The 22,844-nt window shown below is 46.0% G+C and overlaps 1 protein-coding gene across 2 annotated transcripts in view; it reads left to right on the forward strand.

The window, feature by feature from the left end:
- Positions 1–4,423: 4,423 nt before the first annotated feature.
- The window catches only part of CPPED1 (calcineurin like phosphoesterase domain containing 1), a 137,280-nt gene continuing 118,859 nt past the window's right edge, over positions 4,424–22,844 (forward strand). For both annotated transcript variants that reach the window (XM_025370968.1, XM_025370969.1), the window contains exon 1: positions 4,424–4,601. In XM_025370968.1, coding sequence (XP_025226753.1) covers positions 4,532–4,601 — 70 coding nt within the window. In that variant the 5' untranslated portion in view covers positions 4,424–4,531. The remainder of the gene's footprint in view (positions 4,602–22,844) is intronic.

Genomic DNA, 22,844 nt, shown 5'->3' on the forward strand with positions numbered 1-22,844 from the left:
CATAAAATTAACCATCACACAGCCTAACCAGGAATGACAATACCCATTAAAGCAAGGCCCAAGTGCTTCTCTCTAAATGAGGCTTTAGGCTCTTATGCCAAGCCTACTGGCTCCAATCCATAAACCAACCTGGCTCATAGTCTTAACAAGCTTTGTCATCCAGCTTCACAAACTGGGGCAGATGAGAAACAAGGGAAGGAGACAGTCAGGACTTGCAAGAGACAGATGCAACAAACAGCGAGGAGTGACTGCCCACAGGCTGGGAGCAAGGAGACAGAAGATCTATAAAAAGTGGACAGAAGAACTATAAAAGGTCAGCGGCCTAAAGCCCTTGAGTGTTAGGACAAATTGTTCTGCCTGCTTCAAGAAGTGAGGCTATTCTACAGCCCAGTACAGAAACTGATGTTCTTAATCATATATCTGGGACTCTAAATAACAGCATATTTAGATTAGAGCTTTTTTTTTTTTTTTAAATTGAGTCTTGCTCTGTCACCAGGCTGGAGTGCAGTGGCATGACGTCGGCTCACTGCAACCTCCTCCTCCCAGGTTCAAGTGATTCTCCTGCCTCATCCTCCCAAGTAGCTGGGGCTACAGGCACATGCCAACACGTCCAGCTAATTTTTGTATTTTTAGTAGAGATGGGGTTTCACCATGTTGGCCAGGATGGTCTCAATCTCTTGACCTTGTGATCCACCTGCCTCAGCCTCCCAAAGTGCTGGGATTACAGGTGTGAGTCACGCGTAGATTAGGGCTTTTTACAAGTATAGCTGTTACAAGAAGTGGGAGGGAAGAAAAAGGGCAGTTTTTTTAAAGGATGGGGAGTGGGGATGGTAGTCACTGCCCTTTGTGACTCCCCCAACCCCACCTCAACATTCACTCCTGCACGGGTAATGTAATGGATTATCTATTGGCTTTTTAAAAATAATTGCTTCTTCCTGTCTCAGGACAATGGCGTCAAGATTTAATATTAAGAGAATTGTGCTCCCCATTCTTAGGCATGTAACTAGGGTGAAATTAATACCATGCCTTCTTTAGGGTAAGCCTCATGACTGCAGCCAATTGAAATATGCCATCTATCCTTCTGACTTTGGTTTGAAACTGGCATTGCAGTGATGCAAGGGGATGTTTGCTGCAGGCTTCAGAGGAAATAAAAGACATTTCCTTCGTCACCTCACTGGGTGGTGTCTCATGAGAATGTGGTCTAGAATGGCTGTAGCCATTCTGCTCCCATGAAGGAGGAGCCTGGAGCTTCCAAGTGATTGCGAGGAAGTCTTCTCTGTAGAGAGTGAAGATAAAGCCAAAATTATAAAGGGCAGAGGATGTAACTGCCCAATAAGTTCTCCTTGTCTGCTGCCTGGGCACAGCCAATTTATCAAGACAGCGGAATTGCAATAGAGAAAGTTTAATTCCCTCAGAGCTGGCTGTACTGGAGACCAGAATTTTATTATTGCTTAAATCAGTCTCCTTGTGAATTTGGGGATCAGGTTTTTTAGGCATAATTTGGTGGTTAGTGGACCCATGAGTTGGGAGTGCTGATTGGTTAGGTCAGAAATGAAATCAGAGGGAAGTTGTCATCTTGGCGCCAAGTCAGTGCCTGGGTGGGGGCCATAAGACTGTTAACTACAAAGGGGTCGCTATCCAGACGCCAAGGGAGGGTTCTTGGATCTCGCACAAGGAAGAATTTGGGGCAAGTCCATAGAGTAAAGTGAAAGCAAGTTTATTAAGAAAGTAAAGGAATAAAAGAATGGCTACTCTATAGGCAGAGCAGCGCTGAGGGTTGCTGGTTGCACATTTTTACGGTTATTTCTTGATTATAGGCTAAACAAAGGATGGATTATTCATGAGTTTTCCAGGAAAGGGGTGGGGAATTCCTGGAACTGAGGGTTCCTCCCCTTTTTAGACCATATAGGATAACTTCCTGATGTTGCCATGGCATTTGTAAACTGTCATGGTGCTCGTGAGAGTGTCTCTTACATGCCAATGCATTATAATTAGTGTATAATGAGTAGCGAGGCTGTGCAGAGATTGCTCTCATTGGTATCTTCCTTTTGGTTGGCTCCTTTACTGTAACCTGTTTTATCAGCAAGGTCTTTTTTTTTTGTTTTTGAGATGGAGTGTTGTTCTGTCACCCAAGCTGTAGTGCAGTGGTGCGATCTCGGCTCACTGCATCCTCCGCCTCCCTGGTTCAAGTGCTTCTCCTGCCTCAGCCTCTCAAATAGCTGGGATTACAGGCACCTGCTACCACACCTGGCTAATTTTTGTATTTTTAGTAGAGATGGGGTTTCTCCATGTTGGCCAGGTTGGTCTCAAACTCCTGATCTGAGGTGATCCGTCTGCCTTGGCCTCCCAAAGTGCTGGGATTACAGGCATGAGCCATCGCGCCCAGCCTAGCAAGGTCTTTATGACTGTATCTGTGCCCACCTCCTAAGGTCCATCCTTTGACTTAGAATGTGTAACCTCTTGGGAATGCAGCACAGCAGGTGCCATCATTTCAAACGCCTCTGGCAAGACCAGGCTGGGCATGGTGGCTCATGCCTGTAATCCCAGCACTTTGGGAGGCCGAGGCAGGCAGATCACTTGAGATCAGGGTTCAAGATCGCTCGCCTTGGCCTCCCGAAGTGCTGGCATTACAGGCATGAACCACTGTGCCTGGCCTCCTTCACATTTCATGAGACCTTCCTCTGGGCCGGGCCATATTCAGAGAATAGGGTTATAGTGATTGATTAATAATAACAATGGCTAATATTCATTGAGTACCCACCATTTGTTATTAGAACTATTATTCTAAGCACTTTGATAGATGAACTCATTTAAGCCTCTCTGCAACCCTATGACCTAGATGCTACTATTGTTTCCATTTCACAGATAGGGAAACTGAGGCATAGAGAAACTATGCAATTTTCAAGAGCATACAACAAGTAAGTGGGTAGAAGTGGGATGAACCCAAGCCAACTGACTCCAGGACTCACAGGCATTTATACTCTTAACCACTCTGATTCATGGGTGACTCTTGTCAAGGATTAGAGAACAGTAGTTGTGGCCATATTAGCTAGTCAAACAGTGCTTTGGATGTAGGCAGCTAGTTTTGAAAAGAATTTCCCAAATTTATAAGATCATAAGAGCTCCCCTGCAGTGCTTGTTAAAAACAGATCATTTTCAAGCCAGGAACACTGGCTCATGCCTGTAATCCTAGCACTCTAGGAGGCCCAGGTGGGCGGATTGCTTGAGCTCAGGAGTTCCAGATCAGCCTGGGCAACATAGTGAAACTCGTCTCTACTAAAAATACAAAATATTAGCCAGGCATGGTGGCACATGCCAATAGTGCCAGATATTTATGAGGCTGAGGTGGGAGAATCACCTGAGCCCAGGAGGTCGAGGCTGCAGAGACTGTGCCACTGCACTCCAGCCTAGGCAACCAGAGTGAGACCCTGTCTCCAGAGAAACAAACAAACAAAACACAACAATAACAAAACACAGATCATTTTCATAGAGATTTGGATTTAATAGGTCCATTCTGGAATTAGTATTTTCAACCCTTTTGACAAATGCTGGCTAAGTAGTTCAGCAGAATGGCTCTTGAGCTGAAGAGATCCTAATTTGGTTACTCGCAGCTTTACTACCTCTCCAGATGTGTGTCACCTTGTGCAAGTCCCTTCATCTCTCTGAGCGTCAGTTTCCCCAAACGATGGATGCAGCTAATAACAGCACAACCTCCTAGGGCTGTAGTGCGGATGAAGTGAGCCGCGTGCAAAGTGCTTAGCGCCCTGTCTGGTGCATAGCAAGCAAAGATAATAACAGAAAGATGGTGGCAGCCACTGGGAAGTTCGAGCTGAGACAGTCCTCCAAGACATCCACCATTTCATTTTTTTTTTTGTATTGGCAAGGTCTCTCGCTGTGTTGCCCAGGCTGGTCTCCAACACCTGGACTCAAGCGATTCTCCCTCCTTGGCCTCCCAAAGAGCTGGGTTTACAGGCGTTAGCCACCCCAGAGGCTCCTTCTGACTTTATGATAGAGTTGTCAGATTAAAAAAAAAATCAGGACACTTCCATTCAAACCTGCAAAAAGAGAAAAATTTTTAAAAATTAGGACGCCCAGTTCAATTGGAATTTCAGATTTAAAAAAAAACGTAAGTAGCTCCCAAATACTGCATGGGACATATTTATACTAAGTCAGTCATTCTTTTTTAAAAAAATCTGAAATTCCAATTTAACTGGGAGTCCTGCATTTTTACTGTTAAATCTAGTAACTCTGCCTTTAGGGAAGGACTGACCCCAAAGCCTTATTCCCGCCCACGCCTGCCCTAGACAATCTCCACTCGCCAGGCGCGCAGGTCGATCCCAGAGGGGCCGCTGGCGCCTCCGCTCCGCCCAGGCAGCACTAGCGGCGCCCCGAGCAACCGGGCCCCGCCCCGTCCCGCCCCGAGAGCAAAGGGCGCCGCCCGAAGCGGGATAGTTCTGGCGGTTGGCCGGTGTGTAGTCGCGCGTCTCCCACCCACGCAGTGTTCTGAGTGAAGGCCAGCAACTCGCTCGCCATGTCGGCTGCAGAGGAGGGGGGTGTTTTCCACAGAGCGCGGGGCAGGACCCTGGACGCTTTTCCCGCAGGTACTGCCCGCCCCTCACCCAGGGAGGGGACTCTGGGGCTGCGGAACCGTCCGCCGGGGGAACCTTTTGTTCAGGTGTGCTCTCCGCCAGTCGGACACCACCCGGGGCTGCACCCGGGCCTGGGGGCCGCCATAGCTGCATCAAAACCTGAATTAAGGAATTGCAGGGGCGTAGTTGAGAGGCGAGTCCGAGAGAGCGGTCTGGTCCAGGAGCCTCCCTGGCCTTGACCTAACTTCCCCCAGAGAAGGGAAGTAAGAGGAAGGCAGCGAAGCATAGTTAATGACAGCTTGGGCTCTGCAGCGAGACCTGGTTTCCAAGCCCTGCATTAGCATCTTGGCCTCAGCTTCCATATCTGTAAAACGGGAATACTTGTGGGTGTTACTGGATAAGCGCTTGGTGCATGTTAGAGGCCATCGGTTTTGTTAAGGTTGTTCACCGTTGTGTGTTCTAGACTCCATAAGTACAGTTATTTACTATAAGTCATTCACCGAAATGGTAACGTTGCCCCATCAGAGCAGTAGAGAGGCTTTTACTGCCTGGAGCCAGATCGCCTTCTAGGCTCTCACCAGCTTTATACCCCCAAGGAAGTCACCCTAAATGCCCTACGTGATCGGGCTTGTGTCCACTTCCTTCAGGGTTGTCATTCTCTCTCTTGCCCAATTCTGAAACAGGTTTTGTTGTTGCCCTTGTTTGAACTGCATTTAAAAGGGCCAAGCCGTTCTTTCCCTGAGGGTCTTGGCGCTTGCTGTTTTCTACTGCTAGCAGGGTTGGTGAGCCTTTCTCTCTCAGCCGTGACACCGCATTTTAAAGTTCATTCACTTCCTCATAGAGACTTTACCTGCTACGTTACCTAAAGTAGGTTTCTCCTGTAATTCTATGCTAAAACCTTATTTATTTCTTTATGGCAGAGTCTTGCTCTGTCGCCCAGGCTGGAGTGCAGTGGTGATCTTGGCTCACTGCAACCTCCGCCTCCCAGATTCAAGCGATTCTCCTGCCTCAGCCTCCGGAGTAGATGGGACTGTAGGCACGCCCGGCTAATTTTGTGTTTTTAGTAGAGACGTGGTTGCTCCATGTTGGTTAGGCTGGTCTCGAGCTCCCAACCTCAGGTTATCCGCCCTCCTCAGCCTCCCAAAGTGCCTGAGCCACAGCGCCTGGCCTGGGATGACTGTATTTTAATGCAGCTTGTCTTGTTTGTCCAACATGAAGATTTTGCTCTTTTCTTGCTGAGCAGCATTCCATTGGATGATTATATACTTTATACATTCTGTTGATGTATATGCTGAATATCTGCCCTTTGCCTCTCCAAACCTTTCTCCCTCCCCCAGGGAGTTGCCCCAGGGAGTTGCCCTCCATGAACTACATCAGTGGGCTCCTTGCCTTTTGGTTTTCCTTTGGGCTCATCCAGTGGGGAGCCATGAGAAGAAATAAGAGAGGGAGAGAAGCAAAAGGCAGCTGTATTTATTCTTGCAGTTTACTCCCCGTGGAGTTTCCTGGCCTGGCTGTCTTCCTCTCCACCCCTGAAGGTCAAGGTCGCTCCTTCTCTCAGGACAGCATTTCTCTTCATTCTCTCTAGTTCTGTATTTGAGTAACCATTTCCTCCTTTGAGGCGTGGGAGTGGCAGTGGTTCTGCTTTTCTATCCTTGGGTTGGGACACCCCCTTGTAGGTTTCGTCCACCCAACCCACCCCAGGTAATCCCCTTTTAAGTGCTTTTAAAAATTATCCTAATTTGAGAATGCCAGCTATTTCCTGTAAGGATCCTGACTGATATAATGGCCATTTAGTTGTTTCTGGTTTTTGCCCTTGGTAACAGTGCTCTTATGAACATTCTGCACAAATCTCTTTGTGGACACATGGGAGAGTTACTCCGAGGCATATACCTACGAGCTAAGTTCTGGGTTATAGGATATAATCATCCCCAGCATTATTAGATACGGTCAAACTGCCTTCCAAAGTGGTAGCGCCAATTTATACTCCCACCAGCAGTATGTGAGAGTTCCCTGTTGCTGCATATGTATATATATTTTTTCTTTCAGTTCAAGAAATACTTGTTGTGGGCTGGCGGCAGTGGCTCACACCTGTAATCCCAGCCCTTTGGGAGGCCGAGGCGGGTGGATCACCTGAGCTCAGGAGTTCGAGACCAGCCTGGCCAACATGGCGAAACCGCCTCTCTACTAAAAATACAAAATTAGCTGGGTGTGATGGCGCATGCCTGTAGTCTCAGCTACTTGCGACTTGGGAGGCTATGGCAGGAGAATTGCCTGAGCCCGGGAATCAGAAGTTGCAGTGAACCAAGAACATGCCACTGTACACCAGCTTGGGCAATAGAGTGAGACTCCATCTCAAAAAAAAAAAAAAAAAAACTAAATATTTCTTATATTCCTATTGCACTCTCCAGTATTGTGTAGAATAGGAAGTTGGGGGCGGGGGAGTGGTTCAAGTTACATGCTCTCAGAGGCTTATAATAATCCAGGTACAAAGCTAGGGCACAGAATATAATGCTTGGCTACTGGTGGGCTCTGAGGGCATTCAGGCAGGGCTTTCCTGAGGACATGTTGCTTCATGTGATTGCTCAAAGAGGAGTATCAGTTAACTGGGTCACGAAGGGAGGGAAGACCATTGTGGACGATGGGCAGAGCAAGTGTGAGAGTCCTAGAACATGGCAGGATGGGAAAGGGAAAGATGAGGGCTGAAGGAAATCTCTGAGTCTGGAGCAGAAAGGTGAGGTTGGGGCATGGTGTGGAATGACGCTGGAGAGGGGGATGGTGGTAACTAAGAATTTTCATTGTATCCTAATAGCATCAAGAGGTTTCAAGCTGGATGTGTGAAGAAGCAAGGACGCATGATCAGATTTTTATTTTGAAAAGAATGGTCTGGTTACAGCAATGGCAACGAAAACATTTCTACTTTAGAGCAACTTGGGGTGCAATCCAGTTGGAAGCTGGAGCTCCAGGATTTGTCTGGAAGCTGCCTTTCTGTAGCCCCTGTTATTTACTTTGTGTTTTTTTTGTTTTTGTTTGTTTGTTTGTTTTGAGACGGAGTCTTGCTCTGTCACCCAGACTGCAGTACAGTGATGCTATCTTTACTCACTGCAGCCTCCACCTCCCAGATTCAAACAATTCTCCTGCCTCAGCCTCCCGAGTAGCTCGGATTACAGGCATGTACCACCATGCCCGGCTAATTTTTGCATTTTTAGTAGCGATGGAGTTTCGCCATGTTGGCCAGGCTGGTCTGGAACTCCTGACCTCAAGTGATCCACCCGCCTCGGCCTCCCAAAGTGCTGGGATTTACAGGCGTGAGCCACAGCACCCGGCCCCCATTGTTTACTTTGAATGTGTTTATTTGCTGTAGCTGGAGGTACCTATTGGGCGCTGGGGTGTCCTCCAGTGGAGATGATGGGAGTGCTGAGGTATAGAAGCTTCCTAGGCCATTGCAGCTGCCAGGGGGCCACCACTGGGACCAGAGGATCAGAGGGCATCTCCCCTGGATAAGAATGGGGGTGCTGGAGAGAGACTTGACGATAAATCTATGAGACGCCTACCCTGCTGATAGAAGGAGAGCGTGACCTGGAACTTTTCTTAGCCCCGAGTAAATCTAGAAGTGGGGCCAGCACTTGATCTCCTCTGTGATCCATGCAGTCCATAGACACACCCAGGATGGGTCATTTAATGGAGGGCCTTGAGAGGCCCAGCCTCAGAGTGTTCTGCTGAGAACCCCAGGTTTGTGACTTCACATTACTAAGCACTGAACCCTAACCTACCATCGCTGCTTCCGTTGCACTCATTGACAATTTCCCAGGGTCCTGACTCTCTTAGCATCACTGGCAACTTGGAGAGGTGCCCTTAGAGGCATCAGAGGCCTCTCCAGACTCCTTGGGAAGCCAGTAGAGTTGCCCCTTGGGCAGACTGAGAAAGTTTAAGAACTGACTTTTCGAGGCTGGGAGTGGTGGCTTATGCCTGTAATTCTAGCACTTTGGGAGACCGAGGCGGGTGGATTGCTTGAGGCCAGGAGTTTAAGACCAGCCTGGCCAACATGGCGGAACCCCGTCTCTACTAAAAATGGAAAAATTAGCCAGATGTGGTGGCATGCACCTGTAATCCCAGCCGCTCAGGAGGCTGAGGCAGGAGAATAGCTTGAACCTGGGAGGTGGAGGTTGCAGTGAGCCAAGATCGCCCGCTGCAGTCCAGCCTTGGAGACAGAGTGATGACTGTGTCTCAAAACAAACAAACAAACAAACAAACAAACAAACAAACCTGGCTTTTCTTCTTCCCTTGCCAAAACATACACCATCAAAGGGGTTTGATTAACTCAAGCAACAGTCCCTAAAAATCACAGCTCTGAACCATCACCTGTGCTGCAGAAGTAGCTCATTGAGCGGTTTGTTTTCCAAGTGTAGCCTGCCAGTTAAATGAAAGAGCGCTTTGCTTTAAGACGCATTTCCTCCCACCGGTGATTTACGTGAGTAACAGTATTCCCATCACCTCCTTCCAGTAGTGGTGTGTGTGACGCTTGGTTTCAGTCATCCGTTCCCTGTTAACATAATCTGCTAGGCTCTGTTGACGGATGTTGATTTTAAAAAAACGGTACACGTCTCACCCGAGAAAGCTGACATTCCTAAGGCATGTTCAGATATTCATTTTAATTAGGCAAATTGATAATTAGGTTTTCTTGACACATATCCTAATTAGGACTACTTTCTTCTAGTAAGCAATTGTCTTTTGAGAAGTTTATGGCTTCTGTTTTGAAGAAATCCTAAAAGGGAGCGATATTAAGATAAAATATGCTTTTAAAGTGACTTATGTTTAATTATTTTTAGGTCTGAATCTGTTTTTCCGGTTTGATATTTTCCCTTCAGAGAACTGGATTAATGGGTGGTATTCTTAAAAAGATTATTTTCCTGGACATTTCAAACCTCTGCTGCTGTTCCTAAGTAGCTGAAGGAATTTGCTATATCCTGAATCTCTCCTTGTACTCTCTGGAGAACTTCTCCCATGGCAGAAAATAAATAGAATCTCAGTAAAAAAAAAAAAATAACTCACTCCGTCTCTTGCAGGTCTCACCTAAGAACTTTTCTAGAAATAGTAGACCTGGAAAGGTATCTCCAAGTTTGAACAGAGTTGAAAATATTGTGGTTTTAAAAATTCTAACAGGATGATGATGATGATGAAATAAATACTTTCAACTGTGCCATACGTTTAGGCCAAACTAGTTACCTCTTATTTGAGATCGATTTGAAGGTCTTATTTGAGGGTTTCTATGACTAAATTGGGCTTATGATTACTTTCTCAACTCTTTGTTGTAATCATCAATCAAGAGATAGAGGGACCAGGACACATATGTAAAAAGTTCACACTGTACCATTTCCAGAAAACACAATTAATTTTATTTTTGAATGTCAGGGTTTTTCCTCATTTTAAAAAATTTATTTATTTATTTATTATATTTTATATCTTTTGAGGTGGTCTTGGTCTGTCACCCAGACTGAAGTACAGTGATGTGATCATGGCTCACTGCAGCCTCAATCTGTGGTGCTTAAGTGATCCTTTCACCTCAGCCTCCTGAGTAGCTGAGACTACAGGCATGTACCACCATGCCTGGCTAATTTTAAAGTATTTTTTTAGAGACAAGGTCTTAACTATGTTCCCCAGGCTGGTCTTGAACTCCTGAACTCAAGCCATCCTCCCACCTCAGCCTCCCAAACTGTTAGGACAAGCTTGTTCAACCCATGGTCCGCTGGTCACATGTGGCCCAGGATGGCTTTGAATGCGTCCCAGCACGAATTCCTAAACTGTTTTAAAAGTTGAGATTTTTTTTGGCCGGGTGCGGTGGCTCAAGCCTGTAATCCCAGCACTTTGGGAGGCCAAGACGGGCGGATCACGAGGTCAGGAGATCAAGACCATCCTGGCTAACACGGTGAAACCCTGTCTCTAATAAAAAATACAAAAAACTAGCTGGGCGAGGTGGCAGGCGCCTGTAGTCCCAGCTACACGGGAGGCTGAGGCAGGAGAATGGCGTAAACCTGGGAAGCAGAGCTTGCAGTGAGCTGAGATCCGGCCACTGCACTCCAGCCCGGGCGACAGAGCATGACTCCGTCTCAAAAAAAAAAAAAAATTGACATTTTTTTGCGATTTTTCTTTTTTTTAAGCTCATCAGCTATCATTAATGTTAGTGTATTTCATGTGTGGCCCAAGACAGTTCTTCCGTTGTGGCCCAGGAAAACCAAAAGATTGGACATCCCTGTGCTAGGATTACAGGTGTGAGCCACTGTGCCTGGCCTGCTTTAAAAATTTTTTTGGAGGCAAGGTCTTGCTCTGTCACCTATGCTGGAGTGCAGTGGCGTGATCTCTGCCCACTGCAGCCTCCCCATCCTGTGCTCAAGCCATCCTCGATCCTCCCACCTCCGCCTGCTGAGTCACTAGGACCACAGAAGGTGCGACCACACCTGGCTGATTTTTGTATTTTTTGTAGAGACAGTTTCGCCATGTCACTCAGGTTAGTCTGGAACTCTTGGACTCGAGCAGTCCTCCTGCCTCAGCCTCCAAAAGTGCTGGGATTACAGGCATGAGCCACTGCATCTGGCCTAAATTTTTTAATAACTTTCTTGAGGTGTAATTTATGTAGCATAACATTCATTATAAGTTTACAACTCAAGGGATTTTAGTAACTTTAGAGTGGTGCAGTCACAATCTAACTAGCACATCTCTACCTTCCCAAAAAAGAAGTGTTATGCCCACTTGCAAGCCTCTTCATGTTGCCACCCCCAGCACAGGCAACTACTACTTTACCGCCATAGATTTGCCTTTTCTGGACATTTCATGTAAATGGAATAATATATGGTCTTTTGTGGCTGGCCTCTTGGTGTTAGCATAACGTTTCTGAGGCTCACTCATTTTGTAGCTTGAACCAATACTTTGTTCCTTTTTACTAAATGATATTCCGTTGTATGGATAACCCATTTTGTTTATCCAACCGCCTATTGATAAACATTTGGACTTTTTTTTTTTTTTTTTTTTGACACTAATGGACATTTCACCCATCTGGGTACCTCTTGTCTGTTGGGAATAAAGGTGCTATGAACAGTCACAGACACATGTTCTTAAGGATATTTGTTCTCATATCTTTTGGGTAGATACCTGGGATTGGAATTGCTGAGTCATGCGGTAACTATGTTTCATATTTTGAGGAACCACCGAAGTATTTTCCAAAGCAGATGTGCCATTTTACATTCCCACCAGCAATTTATATGGATTCCAGTTTCTCCATATCCTTGCCAACATTTCTTATTGCTGGTCTTTTTTATTATAACCATCCAAATGGTTGTGAAGTACTATCTCATTGTGAGGGTTTTTTTGTTTGTTTGTTTGTTTTGAGACAGGGTCTCACTCTGTCTCCCAGGCTGGAGTGCAGTGGTGTGATCTCAGCTCCCTGCAACCTCTGCCTCCCGGATTCAAGTGGTTCTCCTGCCTCAGACTCCCAAGTAGCTGGGATTTCAGATGCGCACCACCACACCTGGCTAATTTTTGTGTTTTTTATTAGAGACGGGGTTTCACCATGTTGACCAGGCTGGTCTGGAATTCCTGACCTCAGGTAATCCACTTGCCTCGGCCTCCCAAAATGCTGGGATTACAGACATGAGCCACCATGCCTGGCCCCTTGTGTGTTTCTTCTTGTGACTTTGCTGTCTTTTTCTACCTGTAGACTATAAATTCTTGAGGAGCAAGAAGCCCAGACCTAGGATGGTATCTGGCAGTAGTGGACATTCAGTGGCTTTTTTTTTTTTTTTTTTAAGGCAGAGTCTTGCCCTGTTGCCCAGGCTGGAGTGTGGTGGCATGATCTCAGCTCACAGCAACCTCTGCTTCCTGGGTTCACGTGAGTCTCCCGCCTCAGCCTCCCGAGTAGTTGGGACTACAGGTGCATGCCACCGCACCTAGCTAATTTTTGTGTTTTTAGTAGAGACAGGATTTTACCATGTTGACCAGGCTGGTCTTGAACTCCTGACCTCAAGTGAACTGCTTTCTTTGACCTCTTGAAGTGCTGGGAGCCACCACACTTGGCCTCAGTGACCATTTAATATTGAGTAAGTGAATGAGTATGAATGAATACACTCCATCTGGGTCACCTGTGTGTATCTGTCCAACCCACTGCTGTCAGGCACCATGGAGTCTCCAGACTAAACAAAGCTGAGACCAAGGTATTGATCAAACCAATAGAAGTTGTTGGCTGGGTGCAGTGGCTCACGCCTGTAATCCGAGCACTTTGGGAGGCTGAGGCGAGTGGATTGCTTGAGGTCAGGAGTTTGAGACCAGCCTGGCCAACATGGTGAAACCCCATCTTTACTAAAAATACAAAAATTAGCTGGGCATGGTGGCTGGCACCTGTAATTCCAGCTACTCTGGAGGCTGAGGCAGGAGAACTGCATGAGCCTGTGAGATGGAGGTTGCAGTCAGCCAAGATCATGCCACTGCACTCCAGTCTGGGCCACAGACCAAGACTCCATCTCCAAAAAAAAAAAAAAAAAAGAGGTTGCATGACTATGCCAGGTGGCTGTGCACCATGTACACTATTCCATGGCATCTAGAGGCAGAGGTTTTGCCTACCAGGTGGGTGCCCTTACATGGAGCACATCTGCCCGGAGGAAGGGTTACCTTCTCTTTGCATCTGGGGCTTCTGTTAGCCTGGCCTTGTGCCTAAACAGGTGCTTCTGCCCAGAGGTGCCTTCTACCAATTCTCCCCAGAGTGCTGCCTGGGACAGCAACTGCCTGCTGTCTTGTTAGGGAAATGGGGAAAAAAAATAGCAGCAAATATCCACCAAAAACAGGCAAACCCCAAGTGGAGTTCTGCTCTTGAAAAGTGAGAGAGGTTCTGGAAATGTCTTCCCCTCTTTAACTGTCGTCTCAAATGGCATCGGCTAAAGCCAGTGATGCTGAAAGCTGCTTGGCCACGAAGTCCCAACCCATCTGCTTTCTTAGTTCTCTGAAGAGTTGCAGATAAAGATTTTGGCAGGACAGCCAGTGTGGCAGCCAAGCCATGACTCAGAAGCTTTTGTGTGTCTCAGAAACTACCTTTTGAATGCATTTAGGCCAAGAAGAGAGAGGTTGGGTACCTTTGTACAGGTTTAGCATCCCTAATGCAAAATGCTCTAAGATCCGACACCTTTTGAGCACTGATTTGATGATCAAAGGTCATGCGCAAAAGCATTTTGAATTTCAGATTTTACAGATTAGAAATGCTCTACCAGTTTGCATATGCAAATATTCCAAAATATAAAAAAATCTGGAATCTGAAACACTTCTGGTCCCAAGCATTTTGGGTAAGAGGTATGCAACCTGTACTTAGGACAAGACATTTGGAGACTCTGAGGATACTGCTGTGACAGTTAATTATTTTGGGGGTTAGGGAAGGGACAGGGTCCTGAGGGACACTATTTTTTTTTCTTTAACAACTCTTAGCATACCCTACAGTTCACCATGTTAATTGTTAATTAAATAATATTTACTACTTTGGGCTTCTTTCTGATTTAACAGTCTAAGTGTGTACAATTCAGTGGCTTTTAGTATATTCACAGAGGTGTACAACCATCACCACAATCAATTTTAAAACATTTTCCTGAATCCGGGAAGAAACCCTGCACCCCTGTGCTAAAACTGCCCCCAAAGGCCCCCAACCCCTTAAGAGCCACTAATGAAGGACACTCTTAATCTGCTGCATACCATTCTGGCAGCTTCACAGTAGGGACATTAAGATTGCTAAGTCAGAAAGAGTCCCAAAGTGGTAAATATTGTTTAGCTACTCTTCGGTGTTTTTTTGTTTTTGTTTTTGTTTTCCTTTACCACTAAAATAAGATTATTCCCCAGAGCAGTTGAAGGGTATTGCTGGAGACATTTAGATTGTGGTTCACTATGCAGATTGCTATTGTGAGAATCTGCAAAAATTGCATTTTGTTGCCATTTGCTGTTTCACCAGAAAGCCTCCAGGCGGCTGTGAACCTACCCATCTTTGCTGCTTTATAACCAAAGCAATATTCACAGTATACAAAGGAAAAGATGTTGAGACCATGGCATGTAAATATATATGTGTCTCTCATCAGATGTTTTCTCAGCCCCACCATGTGCCGGGGGAACCAAGAGATGGATGAGTCTTTAAAAAGTCTGTCTCTGCTAAGGTAAGGGTAGGGGTTACTATGAGTGGTTGTCATGGTATGAGTAACTCACTTTTGACTACTTCCTCTTTGTCTAGTCCAGATGCTTTACATGTTTTAAGTCATTCATTCTTCCCAACAACCCTTTCGAGGTAGGTGCTATTATTCCTACTTTGCAGATAAGGAGACTGAGGCCCAGAGAGGTTCAGGAACTTGCATCATGTCACGTAGCTGGTAAAGGGTAGAAATGGGATTTGAACTTGGGCACTCAAGCGTCAGTCTGGGCTCCACTGGAACTCGGTTAAGAGTTTCGGGAGATAGAGGCTGAAAGTCAGTCGTCAGCATGGTCTGTCCCCTGCCTCCCGATCCAGCCTTCTGATCACTCAGGGTCTGGGTACTTGCAGTGCCCCCTGCCTGGAGTGCGTCCCCACAGCCCCACCCACTGGCCACTCTGTCTTGCAATCAGCCTGGGTACCCTGTAGTTGTAAAGAGCAAAGTGTGTAATTGAGTTGTGTAACTGACTTAGTTATTTGCTTGTTTGTTGTGCATCTCCCCAGCTATCGTGTAAGATTTTAAGGAACAGGATCCATCAGCGTTGCTCGCTGTTGAATGTCCAGCCACTGACAGCCAATAGCATAGAGCACGTGCTCAGAACATACCTGCTTGAATGAGTGAAGGAGGCCAAGCTGCATCTGCCTACAGGGCAGGGAGCATTTGAGCTGGCAGGGAAGGGTAGAAAGGGTTTCAGCAGGAAGAGTTGGTAGAACGGAGAGCATATCCCGGAAAGAGGAGGGGAAGTGTATTAATCCATTCTCACTGCTAATAAAGACAGAACCAAGACTGGGTAATTTATAAAGGAAAGAGGTTTAGTGGACTCACACTTCACATTGCTGGGGAGGCCTTACAATCATGGCGAAAGACGAAGAGCAAAGGGACGTCTTACATAGTGGCAGGCAAAAGAGCATATGCAGGGGAACTGCCCTTTATAAAACCATCAGATCTCGTGGGACTTATTCACTATCACGAGAATAGCGTGGGAAAGACCAGCCCCCATGATTCAGTTACCTCCCACCGGGTCCTTCTCATGACATGTGGGAATTATGGGAGCTACAATTCAAGATGAGATTTGGGTGGGGACACAGCCAAACCATATCAGGAATTATGGGGTGTGTTGGAGAAGCAGATAGTGGTCTATCTGGGGGGAATCCTGTGGTATGTCTTAAGCAGGGTTTCTCAACCCCCCAGCATTGTTGACATTTATAGGCTGGATTTTGTCGTGGGTTCCTGTCCTGTGTGTCATGAGATGTTTAGCAGCATCCCTAGCCTTTATCCACTGGATTCCAGCAGCACCACCCACTTCCCAGTGTGGTACCCCAAAATGTCTGTAGACATTGTCACGTGTCAAAATCATCCCTGGTCTGATGGGACTACAGCCACTGGTCCATCAGGACCAGTGAGATACAGCTGGAAGAGGCCAGGTGCAGCGGTTCAGGCCTGTAATCCCAGCACTTTGGGAGGCTGAGGCAGGTGGATCACTTGAAGTCAGGAGTTTGAGACTAGTGTGGCCAAGATGGTGAAACTCATCTCTACTAAAAATAAAAAACATTAGCCGAGTGTGGTGGCACACTCCTGTAATCTCAGTTGCTCGAGAGGCTGAGGCAGGAGAATTGCTTGAACCTGGGGGCAGAGGTTGCAGTGAGTCAAGATCGTGCCACTGCACTCCAGTCTGGACGACAGATCAAGACAACATCTCAAAAAAAAAAAAAAGGTACAGCTGGAAGAACTTTGGGCCCCTTTTAGGCCCAAGTGCAAGAATGAGTGGGAATCCATTGATGTCTTCATCTTTTTCTTCACCAAATATTGACTGATGCCTGCCACATGCCAGACTGAATAGTACAAGCTGCTGATATGCTAGAAAGGGAATGCAAACGTGGGCCTGCCCTAGAGCTTTCAGGATGGTGGCTCTGTAGCCAGGAATTTGATGATCTGGTTAAGGGGTTGGGAAGAGACATAATGGCAGCAACTGACTGAGATGGACTGGAGTAGGGGGAGCTGCAGGGAGCCATCCTGGCAGCCTCTTTCTCCCAGGTGGGAATCATGAAAACCTGGCCCAAGAGTAGTTGGTGGTGGGAACGGGAAGGTGGGGCTGTTGCAGGGATGTTGTAGACATGGAATGATGCATCTTGGCTGGCTACATGCACAGGATGACACACGATCTTAAGATCTGTAGATTGGGGGACTAGGGATGATGGTGGCAAAATTAGCGAGATCTAGGGAGGGAATCAGTCTTAAAGAAAGATGTGCAGCCATAGAAAAGAATGAGCTCATGTCCTTTGCAGGGACATGGATGAAGCTGGGAGCCATCATTTTCAGCAAACATAGGAACAGAAAACCAAACACAGCATGTTCTCGCTCATAAGCGGGAGTTGAACAATGAGAACACATGGACAAAGGAGGGGAACATCACACACGGGGGCCCATCGGGGGATTGGGGGCAAGGGGAGGGAGAGCGTTAGAACAAATACCTAATGCATGTGGGGCTTAAAACCTAGAGGATGGGTTGATAGGGGCAGCAGACCACAATAGCACATGTAACCTATGTAACAAACCTGCATGTACTGCACATGCATCCCAGAACTTAAAGTACAATTAAAAAAAAAGATGATGGATTTGCCTGTGGAAGTGTTGAATTTAAGATTCTGATGGGACAAGCTGGGAGCTTGGACATGTCCAGGAAAACAAACATACTAATACTATGTTCTACTCTTTTTTTTTTTTTTTGAGACAGAGTCTTGCTCTGTCACCAGGCTAGAGTGCAGTGGCGCAATTTTGGCTCACTGCTGCCTCTGCCTTCCAGGTTCAAGCAATTCTCCTGCCCCAGCCGCCAGAGAAGCTGGGACTACAGGTATGCGCCACCATGCCTGGCTAATTTTTATATTTTTAGTGGAGATGGGGTTTCACTGTGTTGGCCAGGATGGTCTCGATCTCTTGACCTCATGATCCACCCCCTCAGCCTCCCAAAGTGCTGGGATTACAGGCGTGAGCCACCGCGCTCAGCCAATGTGACTTTTGTTACAAAAATCAAGTTAAGAAAGCTATTTATCATTGTGTTCTACCTTGAATTTTTTGAGGTTGCATACAAGTAACAGGTTTAGCACATCATGAGAGCACAAATTATAATGTAAGGTATTACTTAATAACGTGGCTGCCCTCCAGGCCTTTTCCTAGTTGGGTGATGAAAACAGTGATTCATTTGCTTTTGGGGGCGCATTTATTATAGTTAGTCATTGATCAACTGGTAATAGTGAAAGAATCAATAAACTTTCTAATTCTTGGTATATATTAAAAAGTCAGCTTTTATTAACATTGACAAATATGCCTAAAAGGGATAATAAAAATAGGAGAGGAAATATATTAGCAGAGACAAATCCAAGAAAACATTTAGTTTGTAATTTTAAAAGTTCAACGGTAAAGAGCAATTGCAATTTGAGTATCTGTCTTTCAGGCAGGATATTGGCACATAAACAGAGGCTCATAGGAAAGATTAATGGTAAAGCGTTGTGTGAAAATTCTTCCAGGTTTTTAAGATTCTTCTCTGAATGCAGTTGCTTTGCACCTGATAATGTTTAAAGAAAACCTACAGGCCTTTCTGTCCTTAGTTTGATATTAGCCAAAATTCACTGTATATTTATCCCTCAGTTTTGAAATATTATCCCTCAGTTTTGAAATACGGTTTCTGTGACAGTGTTTTATAAGTTAGCTGAAATGTGGAAGTGGCCAGATCTTGTTATTTTCTGTACAACAGGTGAATCTGATTTCTAAGGTCAATTTTTCATTTAAAAGTATTTCAAAGTTAATTTTACAATTCAATTTAGAAAATTATGACAACTCAGGCTGGATGCGGTGTCTCATGGCTGTAATCCTAGCACCTTGGGAGGCTGAGGTGGGCTGATCACTTGAGCTCAGGAGTTCTAGAGCAGCCTGGGCAACATGGCAAAACCCTGTCTCTACCAAAAATACACAAAATTAACCGGGCATGGTGGTGTGCACCTGTGGTCCCAGCTGCTTGAGAGGCTGACATGGGAGGATCGCTTGAGCCCAGGAAGTGGAAGTTGCAGTGAATCAAGGTCATGCCACTGCACTCCAACCTGGGTGACAGAGTGAGACCCCATTAAAAAAAAATTATGGTAACTCATTAGCTTATTATTATTATTATTATTTTCTGGCTTGTTTGGGTAGACCTAGGCATTCCTGGCTTGTATATGTCTTCTCTATAGTAATTTCACCTGCCCTGAAATGTGGGTGAGTGATGTCTGTGGCAGAATATGCAAAGGTGGGGGTCTGGTTTGCCCCTCAGACTTTGTAGATCTCAGTCCACGTATTTTCCTTTGCTGGGTCTCCTCTTCCTCACCTCTAAGCAAAATGGAAAGATTACCATGGATAAGAGCTTGTCATTGCAGATGCCAACAGCAGCCAGGTGGTAAATTGGGCCAGGTGGAGACTGTGGCAAATTTGAGAGCACAAACCCCATGTAAAGGCACAACCACCCTACAGACCCAGAGAGTCACTGGCACACTTCATTTGGGTCTGATGTGGCCAGATTTTCCAGGAGAATCCAGAGAGCCAGGTGTATATATGAAACTCATGAATTAAAAAGGTTGGCAACAAATTCAGAAATGTATAAACGCTGCTTGGGCCCCACAGCACATACCTGCTAGCCAGACCTCATCCACAGACGTCGAGTTTGTAATCTCTGGAAGAGATCACCACTGAGCACTCACAGAAGACAGATGTCTCGGCCCCAGCCTGTGCCTCAAATCAACCCTGCGCTGTTGGCAGGGACCCTGAACATCACGGCCGACCAGGACAAAGCTCTGGGTCTTGCCATCGTTGTCTTTGTGTACAGTCAGCCCATTTATCAAGACGTTCCATTTGAAGGAAGCTTTTTGGAGAGAAAATGTCAGTATTGAGGTGGATAACTTGGGGGCAGCCTAGAGCATGTTCTGTCTTCTTCATGGCTCTCTCCACTCCAGGCCACCCAGCCCAGCAGCACTGAGGTTCTGAATAGCTCTTGCGTAGAAGTTGCTGAGTCTTTATTGTGTGACCTTGAACTTGAGGCATGCCTAAGCCCCATCTCCCTTCCCCCTCACTACCCAGACCTCAGCATCTTCCCCTTGGTTTAATGAAAGGCTGGTTAAAGTAACTCTGAGAGTCCCTACAGCACTAACAGTTTCTAGTACTTAGGTGGGAAAAGGCGGGCTTCTGTGAGTTAAGCCTTCTGATCTCACCAGGATGAGCTACAATAAATGGCCTTATTGAGTGCCGTGCTGGAAGATCAGGTGCAAATGTGACATTAAACTGAGATAAGTTAAGTATGTGAGGCTAGCCCTGAGGTTTATATTACCATCCATGGCTGACTCTCAGCTGAGCCCAGTGATCTCACCTCCAGGTGTTCATGCTCTGTGTGATCCTCTACCCTTAAGGTGGGCTGCCCTAGTGACTTGATTGTAATGAGCACAGCACAGCAAAAGTGATGGGATGTTACTTCCATCGTGATGGTATATAAGATTGTAGCTTCCATTTGCTAGCAGACCCTCTGCCTTGTGTGGTTTGATGAGGCAAGTCTCCATGTTGCAAGCTGCCATATTGGAGAGGCCCATATGGCAAGGAACTGAGGGCAGCCTCCAGTCAGCAGCCAGTGAGGAACTGAAGCCATCAGTCCTACCACATACAAGGAGCTGAATCCTGCTAACCACTATGTGAGTGAGCTTGGAAACAGATTCTGCCCCATGTGAGTCTTCAGATGAGACCTCAACATTGACCAACACTTCTGTTGCAAGTTGTGAGAGACCTTGCAGAGGACTAGCTAAACCATGCCAGACTCCCACGGAGGCTATGAGATAATAAATGTAGGTTGTTTGAAGCTGATGCATTTGTGGTAGTTTGTTACACAGCAGTAGACAGCTAAATTACCTTCTCTATGAATCTGTTAAAAAATTAATGTTGAAAAAGTTAAATTCACTGGCTGGGTGCGGTGGCTCACACCTGTAATCCCAGCCCTTTGGGAGGCTGAGGCGGGCAGATCACGAGGTCAGGAGTTCAAAACCAGCCTGGCCAACATAGTGAAACCCCATCTCTACTAAAAATATAAAAATTAGCCAGGCGTGGTGGCAGGTGTCTATAGTACCAGCTACTCAGGAGGTTGAGGCAAGAGAATCGCTTGAACTGGGAGGTGGAGGTTGCAGTGAGCTGAGACCACGCCACTGCACTGCAGTCTAAATGACAGAGTGAGACACCATCTCAAAAAAAAGAAAAGAAAAATTCATTCTGTACATTCTTATTCATAACATATAGGTGTTTTAATTAAATAAATGTATATTTTTACCACGTGTTAACACTAAATACCTTATAGGCATTATCCAGAGCTTTGTGTAAGTTGCTTCTAAAGTTTATGGTCTTGTTTGATACCATCTGGGTCAGAAATGAGATCTTAACACTTTTTTCTTTTATTCCTTCCATACGTATTTAAGTTTGTCTCAAAATTTGACCTTGGTCTTAATCATAGTCATCAGTTAGGACCCCTGACTGGGTTATTGTTTTAAGTCAATTTTGGAAGAAAAATACAGACTTCTCTGTTGTGCACTGGAAAATGTGTGTGTATGTGTGCGTGTGTGTGTATGTGTGCATGTGTACACATGCATGTGTGCTATATACTCATACTTGCTAATGGGTGCTTTTTCCATGAAGTCATGTAAAAATAAATTAAAACTTACTAATTAGTAATGAATTCCCTGATTAACTTCTTATTTTTGAGATGGAGTCTCTCTTTGTCACCCAAACTGGAGTGCAGTGGCATGATCTTGGCGCACTGCAACCTCCACCTCCCGGTTCAAGTGATTCTCCTGCCTCAGCCTCCCGAGTAGCTGGGACTACAGGCACACACCACCATGCCCAGCTAATTTTTGTATTTTTAGTAGAGACGGGATTTCACCATGTTGGCCAGCATGGTCTTATCTCTTGACCTCCTGATCCACCCACCTCGGCCTCCCAAAGTGCTGGGATTACAGGTGTGAGCCATCATGCCCAGCCCAACTTCTTACTTTTCAAAGAATCTTGATGCTTAGTTTTGCAAGGCTATATAAACGGTGATGACTAGATAGTAATGAATAATACAGAGAAATATTTAGGGCCAAATCCATGACCTGTACATAGGCAGAGACCTAACAATGACCAGGGAAGTATGCAAAACCAAACCAAAACAAAATAAAAAATATACCACCACTAACAACCTGAACAAAACCCCTCTGAAGTGTTACTTTAGTTTAAGGAAACGATAGTCACTGTGCTTCTGTTTCTCATCCAACTCATGTAAGTTGCAGGCCATTCAAGTTCCTTGGTTAGTTGTAGACTGGTGCTTCCCACATTTGGATGTGCACATAGATGACCCGGGGGTTCAGTAAAATGCGCATCCTGACCCAGTGGATCTGGGGCCAGAGATTCTGCATTTTGAACATGCTCCCAGGCGACGCCAGTGTCACACTTGGATGAGTAAGGCTGTGGCCCAGCCCTGCCGTTTCTGTGCCATGAGCAACCTGCTGGTTTCTGCTGTCAGGTAACCCTCACCTTGTCCCTCTTCATCAGCCTCGTTGCCAGGCAGTTCTGCTCCTTAATTAGTATTGTCAGGCTTGTACCTTTTGATTGGGCAGCCTCATATTTAAGTTTTTTTGCTAGGAGATGTAGGGGGAAAAAAGTGGACCCCTGAGTGTCTTTCCCCCCCCCACCCCCAGTAATGACAAATACTGTCATACTTTATAGACACTGACTTTACAAATCCTGTCATGCTTTAGGAGTGGACCTCAGTTTATCCATACTTCCATGGCTCAAGCTGCTAAAAGAGTGCTTCCAGAGGGTTTCCAGAAAAGCTGGACTGTGCCTGGGGACCGTACCCTGGGGGGTAATTCTAGGCTTTGGTGAAATAATTTTAATGCAAGTATTGTTAAGAAGTCACTTTCATCTGAGTGTGGTGGCTCATCCCTATAATCCCCGCACTTTGGGAGGTCAAGGCCGAGGTGGGCAGATCATTTGAGGCCAGGAGCTTGAGACCAGC

The sequence above is a fragment of the Theropithecus gelada genome, chromosome 20 (assembly GCF_003255815.1).
Source record: "Theropithecus gelada isolate Dixy chromosome 20, Tgel_1.0, whole genome shotgun sequence".
Lineage (NCBI taxonomy): Eukaryota > Metazoa > Chordata > Mammalia > Primates > Cercopithecidae > Theropithecus > Theropithecus gelada.